General features: G+C 40.8%; 1 protein-coding gene across 1 annotated transcript; it reads left to right on the top strand.

Annotated features, from left to right (window-relative positions):
• The first annotated feature begins 4,600 nt into the window (after positions 1 to 4,600).
• On the top strand, positions 4,601 to 7,087 carry LOC146252614 (uncharacterized). The gene is made up of 4 exons (XM_084679100.1): positions 4,601 to 4,720; positions 5,307 to 5,456; positions 6,170 to 6,307; positions 6,832 to 7,087. Exons 1-4 carry the CDS (start codon positions 4,612 to 4,614, stop codon positions 6,972 to 6,974), a joined length of 540 nt encoding a protein of 179 aa, XP_084535226.1. The 5' UTR covers positions 4,601 to 4,611; the 3' UTR covers positions 6,975 to 7,087.
• Positions 7,088 to 8,432: the final 1,345 nt, after the last annotated feature.

Genomic DNA, 8,432 nt, shown 5'->3' with positions numbered 1-8,432 from the left:
CCCCAATAACTACTTATCCCTAGCACATGAGATGTAAAGGTAAAAGCTTGTACACAATATGGGCATATTCCTCTGTTCTAACGTTGCTGACATATCAAACATCAATCAAATAGTAGTCGGACTATAAGGTGTTGTCTTCTGCTTCTGCTGGTGAGATCAGATTGGATGACCTTTACAGTCACATGCATATTTATGCAAGTTCAGAAGACCAGCAGCTCCATAAACATAGGTGAACTGTGTCCTTTCTTCAGACTGAATCAGGGTTGGACACCCGGTAGACAAGGTCCACCATGTGGGCTGTGGACAGTGACTTTGGACAAGGTCAGCTTGGTGTTGTCAGGCCAGGTAGTCATGATCCAAGGACTCTGGGCCACCTACAATTCAATAGGAAACCAGAGAATTAAGAGGGAACATTTTTTAGATCAGGGGTATTCAACTTCTATGAGGTCCAGAGTCTGCAATGGGGGCATGTGCTCCAGTATAAATCGGCTGTGCCCCAGTAAAACATAAAGTTTAAGTTTCAACAATTGATTTTAAATTAACGCAGTATCCCAATCAACGCTTGTAAAAGTGTTTAAGCAAAAACCCAAACCAACATGCACGCAGAATACCATGTCAGCATGCTGTTCTGAGCTTGCCAAATAGCCACTGCAGCACGGACACAGAAGTCCAGAGGGGTATTCCAGAAAGCAGGTTATGCAACATAACCAGTTAAGTTAACCCACCAGCTCATTCACAATGTTGCAATGTCGGGTGTCAGCTGGGGAGTTAACTTAAGCTAGGTAGGCTAAGAAAACATTACGAAACTAAAGATAGTTTCTATGTGATGGGCCTACCGGTCATCTTATTTTGACTATTGATGTCCCTGCCAAAGCTGATATCAAACTTGAGTCCCTGACATGTTGTATAGGGGGTTAAGCAAGGGGAGGGTCTATAGCCCAGTATTGAATTGTGTGCAGTAACAAAGTAAAAATATGTTGTTACTGTACTTAAGTAGAATTTTCTGGTATCAGTACTTTACTATTTATTTTTATGACAACTTTTTACTTTTACTCAGTCAGTACTTCAACCATTACCAAAACATTTTTTATTCCCTATTCTGGAATTACTGAAAAAAAAGAAAGATATACAACATATTGAAGCATACTGCATCATGTCTGATTCATTCCAGTAACATATATTGCAGTGAATTCTAAACAGTAGAGATGTGTCAAGGTAATGTGTTCTAATGTGTTATGAAATTTAAAAAAGTTTCTACGATATTCATGTTTTCGTCTATCAATGATTTTTTAAGTCCTCTGCTTTCAATACAGAGCTAAAATGAGTATATATTATCAGTGGTGCGGTTTTTCTAGTTTACTGTTTTAAACGATTTTTTGCAGTTGCTGTTTTGCCTGTGATTATTTAGAATTAATTAATACATTTTTTAATCACATGACCCAAAGAGAAAAAAATCCAATCATAAATCAAACATGTACTTAACTGTACAATCATGCACTGTAACAATATTTTTACATGCCTTGTTTGTAAGTGTCTACTAACTTGCTCAAATGTATGTGAATATTTACCATTATCCATTGTCATCAACAAAGAATACAAATAGGCAGGGGCAATTCTAGGATCAGACCTTTAGGGGTGCTCAGCCCCCATTGAGAATGTGACATGAATACAGTGCCTTGCAAAAGTGCTGAACCCCCTTGCTAATATAAATCCCTAACTTCACTGGATAACAATTAATACATTTATGTATTATTTTGCAAAATATTGAATGAATGAAAAAACTAAGGATGTCCCTTTCTTCATGAACAACCAGCATTAAATGATATTAAACAGAATATATATTTTTTTTATTATTATAATTTTTAGGAGTGTTTAAATGAAATTTAGGAGTGCTTGAGCACCCCTCAGAAGGATCTAAAATTGCCACTGCAAACAGGACATAAAAGTTGAGTTGTTCATTAAAATATAGACCGGTCCCGAAGAAAGGCCCTCGATACCAAATTTTGCCCCACCACTTTTGAACCTATGATGCCACCACCTCTGCTAAGAGATTATCATCCATTTGGCCGTGCATGGACCGATTACGGACAGTCTGTTTCGCAGAGAATATAAGTGAATTGCAATACTTACTGAGCCATGGTTTTGGTAAGGTTAGGTGTAGATCAACAGACAAGAAGCAGCTGCACACCAATGCAATTTTCTTGTAATTTCCTCGGTAATTGAAGAGGAGGAGACCTCCCGTTCACGAATACAAGCGCTTCCTATCGGGTGACGTCAAATGAGCTACAGCCAATGCGCTTCTCGAGATTTCATTGGTCCAAAAAAACTGAGCAGAGATATCGAACATGTGATTGGTACAAGGCCCCGTCAATCTTATTGCGTCATTACACACCCATAAAGGCTGCTTCCAAACGTGTTGATGGATATTGATTGCTGTGAACTGTTGCTACATTTAGACTCAAAACCGGAGTTACACAGTAAACAACGTGATTGGTTCAGTTATTGTCATAATGTATGGAGCTAGAAAGCTGACAAAAGAATCTGAATTTGAATGTGAAAGATCTGAAATATTTGTATGTCGAATTTCATAAAAGCAGAGGCGTTGTTAGACATTACACTCTACTGGGGCACAGGCCTCTAATTTATATCCCTTTTTTTCTTTCAAGCTTGCTGCACACAATTTTATACTAGGCTATAGACCCTCCCCTTGCTTAACCCCCTATACAACAGGTCAGGGATGCAAGTTTGATATCAGCTTTGGCAGGGACATCAATAGTTAATTTAGTCAAAATAAGATGATTGGTAGGACTATCTTAAAGAAACTATCTATGCATTTAGTCATTTAGCAGACGCTCTTAGTTTTGAAACGTTTTCTTAGCCTACCTAGCCTAAGTTAACTCCCCAGCTGACACCCAACATTGCAACATTGTGAATCAGCTGGTGGGTTAACTTAACTGGTTATGTTGCATAACCTGCTTTCTGGAATACCCCTCTGGACTTCTGTGTCCATGCTGCAGTGGCTATTTGGCAAGCTCAGAACAGCATGCTGACATGAAATTCTGCGTGCATGTAGGTTTGGGTTTTTGCTTTTACAAGCGTTGATTGGGATACTGCGTTAATTTGAAATAAATTGTTGAAACTTAAACTTTATATTTTACTGGGGTACTGCCGATTTATACTGGGGCACGTGCCCCAGTAAAAAGGGTCTAACGACGCCCCTGGAAGTGTGAGGGTTCCATTATTGCTGTTACAAAAAGTAGGCCTATCCATATAGAAATAACTTGTTAAAGGCTAAGATTCGTTTAATCTTTTTTAAACTGCAAAGCATCAGTGTAGTAGAAACAGTTTGAATGTAATAACATCGGGATAAATGTGTCAGTTCAAAAAATAAAAACATCCAAATATATGTTTTGTTAATCTTTATTAACAGAGTAGCAGGACATCCCTGTCTCTCACTCAACACTGCAAGTCTATCAATACATGAAAAAAACATGCTCCATTAACATTAGCAACAACAAAAAAAGATTTTTATAAATGGATCATTGTTCGTGGCTTATGCCGGTGGCCATTTGATGCTCTGTCAAATAACCTAATCCAGTTCAGTAATTGGAAAGCAATTTACTTTTGCGGAACCAGTTTTGTAATTGCGAAACAAGTTTTAAATTTGCAAAACAAGTTTTAAATTTGCGAAACAAGTTTTAAATTTGCGAAACACGTTTTACTTTTGTGGTTCGTCCAAGACGCATTTGCAATACTTTTGGCCTCGTTTTGAGCCAATAGGGTTATTCCAGAAAGCAGGTTATGTGACATACCCGGGTACGTTAACTCCCCAGCTGACACCCAGCATTGTAGCAACATTAGGTTTCTGCAACATTGTGAATCAGCTAGGTTAACTGACAGAATTGAGGTAGGCTAAGAAAACATTACAAAACTAAAGATAGTTTCTAATGATAGCCCTACCGATCATTTTATTTAGACTAAAACATGAAAACAATATTACATGAAAAAAAATATATTTGCGCTCGAATTAATGCAATTTTTGGGGGGCGCCAAAAAATGTTCCTGCCAAAACTGATATCAAACTTGCGTCCCTTAACTGTTGTATATAGTGGGCACAGCAAGGGGAGTTTCTGTAGCCTAATAAGCCTCGTGCATTGTGCGCAGCAAGCTTGAAATAAATGTATAGGGGCCTATTCCCCAGTAGAGTTTAGTGTCCAACAACGCCTCTGAGTCGACCTGCTATATGTAGCTGATTCTGAACGAACTCGTCTTCGAGATGAACGTGTTCTAACGCATTTGAAATATTGACACAATAGTAAATATTTGACCATTCATTTGTTGACATTTTAGCGGAAGACGAGCTACCCTTGCCGTCTTAAAGAAATCGCCACTGCTCTGCACTGAAGTCAATCTGGAAACTGGTTGGCCGTGATTACAGTTAGGCCTACTAAATGTGACCTGAGGGGCCCGTGAATAGGAATGTAAAATGAGCGACGTAGGGACCAAGCAAGAGCGCAGATGGCCCCGTGCGTGAGTGCGTGCATGCACTCCCTCTTTATATAGGAATATTTGTCGGAACAATTGCAGTCTTGAGCCCGACGCAAAGACAGCATGGAGATGCATTCGTCAGCGATTTGGGGGTTTATTGTTCTGTTTTTAACGGTTGTAGATTTCAGTACTGTTTGTACCGCAGGATCCATAACAGGCCCATCTGTTAAAGGTGAGTTTTGCTGTTGCTGTTGCTAATTAGTACATGTTTTATACACAAAATAATTTTATTATCTTGATCATTGTCAACTTTGAGGTAAACCTAATTATTCAGGTATTGTTGTTGAATTGCTTACTTTTTTGGTTGAATTTCTCTAGCGATCAAAATCTTGTGAAGCGCATTTAATGCTTAAATTAGGACAAACCGACTTAGTTTCTTAGACAAAGTGCTTCTTGCAAACACTGTTTCTGCATGAAGTTATTTGGGGGGTTTGTGCAGAGGCCACATGCCTAAGATAATAAACCATTTAAAAAACTGCCATATATTTAAACATTTTTAAACAATTATTGCTCTCAAAATCCTAATTTTACGTTTTCTGAAAGTTTAGATGAAGCGTTCATGGGCTATTCCAGAAAGCAGGTTATGTGACATATCCGGGTAAATTAACTCCCCAGCTGACACCCAGCGTTGTAGCAACATTTCCAGTAGGTTGCTGCAACATTATGAATCAGCTGGTGGGTCAATTTACTCGCCTATGTAGCGTAGCCTGCTTTCTGGAATACCCCCCTGAGCTCACAGTATGATGTACCTGACACAGGTGTTTCCGAAGGGAAGCCAGGAGTGTGCCCTTGTGGGGAATCTGGAATAGGGTTGTGTGTGGAGTCGTGCTCCGATGACTTCAGCTGTCCAAACGATGATAAATGCTGTTCTAACGGCTGTGGACGTCAATGCGTCGCCCCCTACACAGGTAAACATCAGGGGCTGAGGGGTTTGATGTAAAATTACACTGGGTAGTGCGTTTAGTAAGTTTTTAAAGGCTGAAGCTAATTAGTTCATGTTTTATAAACGAAAGAATGTTATTATCTTGATCATTATCAACTTTGAGATAGGCCTAAGCCTAATTATTCATGTATTTTTTGTTGAATTGCTTACTTTTTTACTTGAATTTCTCTAGCGATCAAAATCTTGTGAGCATAGCTAATGCTTAAATTAGGACAAAATGACATAGATCCCCAGACAAATTGCTTCTTGCTAACAATGTTTTTTTTATTTTATATTGATTTTGATTGTCATTCTGTAATTCAGATTTGTGATTATTAACATGACAAGTTCGCCTTAGATCACTAAAGAGATTCTCTAAGAAAAAAACTATACGCATGAAGTTAATTGGTGCATGAAGTTATCTGTGGATTTTGTGCAGAGGACACATGCCTAAGATAATTGACCATTAAAAAACTATTCCAGAAAGCAGGAGGTATTCCAGAAAGCAGGTTATGTGACATACCTGGCTACGTTAACTTCCTAGCTGACACCCATCGTTGTAGCAACATTTCCAGTAGGTTGCTGCAACATTGTAAATCAGCTGGTGGGTTAACTTACCCGTTTATGTTGCATAACCTGCTTTCTGGAATATCCCCCTTAGCTCACAGTATGATGTACCTGACACGTGTGTTTCCAAAGGGAAGCCAGGCGTGTGTCCTTGCATTGGATGGGGACCACGGCCATGTGGGGAGTTATGCTCCCGTGACTGCGACTGTCCCAAAAAACACAAATGCTGTCCTACCAGCTGTGGGCATCAATGCATCGCCCCCTACAAAGGTAAACATCAGGGGCTGAGGGGTTTGATGTAAAATGACACTGGGTAATTGTGCTTACCATGTAGGGTGAGGCCTTACAGCAGCTCCCCAGGTTTGAATCCGGCTTGCAACATTTCTACATGTCTTTCCCCCTTTGATTATCCCCTGAATCTCCTGTCAATCTCAACTGTTCAGAAAAGGTCCCCAAAGAATCCTTAAGATAATTGACCATGAAAAAATTGCCATTGAATTAAAAAAAACTAAACAATTATTGCTCTCAAAATTGTAGTGTAATTTTACGTTTTCTGAAAGTTTAGATGAAGCGTTCATGACCTGGGGGGTATTCCAGAAAGCAGGTTATGTGACATATCTGGCTACGTTAACTCCCCAGCTGACACCCAGCGTTGTAGCAACATTTCCAGTAGGTGCTGCAACATTGTGAACCAGCTGGTGGGTTAACTTACCTGCCTATGTTGCATAACCTGCTTTCTGGAAAACCCCACTGAGCTCACAGTATGATGAACCTGACACGTTGTGTTTCCAAAGGGAAGCCAGGATTTTGTCCTCGCACGACATTCGGGAAAGCGATCTGCGCGGAGTTGTGCTCCATTGACTGCGACTGTCCCAACAACGAGAAATGCTGTTCTAACGGCTGTGGGCACCAATGCACCTTCCCTATCTTGGACTGAGGGGTTTTGTCCAGGACGGCCAGTGTCCAGGAGAGCAGAAGTTCTGCCGGACAACCTGTGGCCACTCTTGCAGCGACCTGTCCTGATTGGTTAGGAGGTCAAACATTCTGAGGTTGAGGTTTTTAAAGTAATGTATGTTGTTGGTTCATCTGAAGGCAAAGGAGTGCCTGATGTTTTACTACCTTTGTACTGTTCTAACCGAAATAAAACTTTCAACGTAAAACTTTCATTCCTTTTCTTGTTCTTGAGCGCGCTTCCAGATAAGATAACCTGTCTGGTGTGCTTCCAGAGATGCACCTTGCAATGTCCCACTGCTCTCACTCCTAGCCTCACCCCTCCCCCCTACCACCACTCACTCCTAGCCTCACCCCTCCCCCCACCACTCACTCCTAGCCTCACCCCTCCCCCCCACCACCACTCACTCCTAGCCTCACCCCTCCCCCCACCACCACTCACTCCTAGCCTCACCCCTCCCCCCCACCACCACTCACTCCTAGCCTCACCCCTCCCCCCCACCACCACTCACTCCTAGCCTCACCCCCCCCACCACCACTCACTCCTAGCCTCACCCCTCCCCCCTCCCCCCTTGGGTTTTTGGGTAAACACCTTTACTAGCGTTGATTAGGATACTGCGTTAATTGTCTGGGATTATCAATCTAAATGAATGCACTGACTTAAGTAAATTGTTAAAACTCTAACGTTATACTTTATAACGGGGTAGAGTAGATTTATACTGGGGCACGTGCCCCGTACTCCGCCGAGGCACGGGGCACGTACTTTGCCGAGTTGGACATTTGCCACAGCGAATTTCTAATATCCCACTGCAAGTGAATGTAGCACTACACGACTCAAACCCCCCTACCCACTGTACATTTGCGAAAGCGAATTTATATACAAGCCCTATAAAATCTTTTTCTGCGGTTATTCAGACAAAAAAACTGCTGAATTACAAAAGCCTTCCTGTTCTTTTGTCGGAGTGACCGAAGATGTTCCACAACAGTTTGACGGGGAATAGTCTTCTGTCGATTGAATGTTGACAGACTTTGCAGAAAAGTATTGATCCATCCTCATAAAGATCACCTGAACACTCACTGCCCTGTCTATTCCTGTAATTTTGGTTGATAAGTGTTCCGTGTCAATTTTTCAGGGCTGAATCTGAGCATTTTTTACTAAAATTTTTATATCGGCAATAGGCTATCGTAAACGTTACTGTATCAGTTTCAGGGTTGACAGACTTCCTTTGATTGCTATCACAGACCTAGGCTACTACCTACACTGGTGGAAATGGTCTCTGTTTACAGGTTAAACATTTTGAAAAGAATACAGACATAATATGAGTTGACAAGCTTATTTAAATTTTGCCTCAGACCAATGCATTCTATTTGAAATTCCGCGGGTTTTCGTAAAACGTAATTCGCTCGCAATTTTTGCCTGCTAATATCATTCCAAATAAACATT

Source organism: Hypomesus nipponensis, chromosome 18 (assembly GCF_054491055.1).
Source record: "Hypomesus nipponensis isolate SF chromosome 18, ASM5449105v1, whole genome shotgun sequence".
Classification (NCBI taxonomy): domain Eukaryota; kingdom Metazoa; phylum Chordata; class Actinopteri; order Osmeriformes; family Osmeridae; genus Hypomesus; species Hypomesus nipponensis.
The sequence above is the reverse complement of the archived record's forward strand: the minus strand, read 5'-3'. Positions and strand labels throughout refer to the sequence as shown.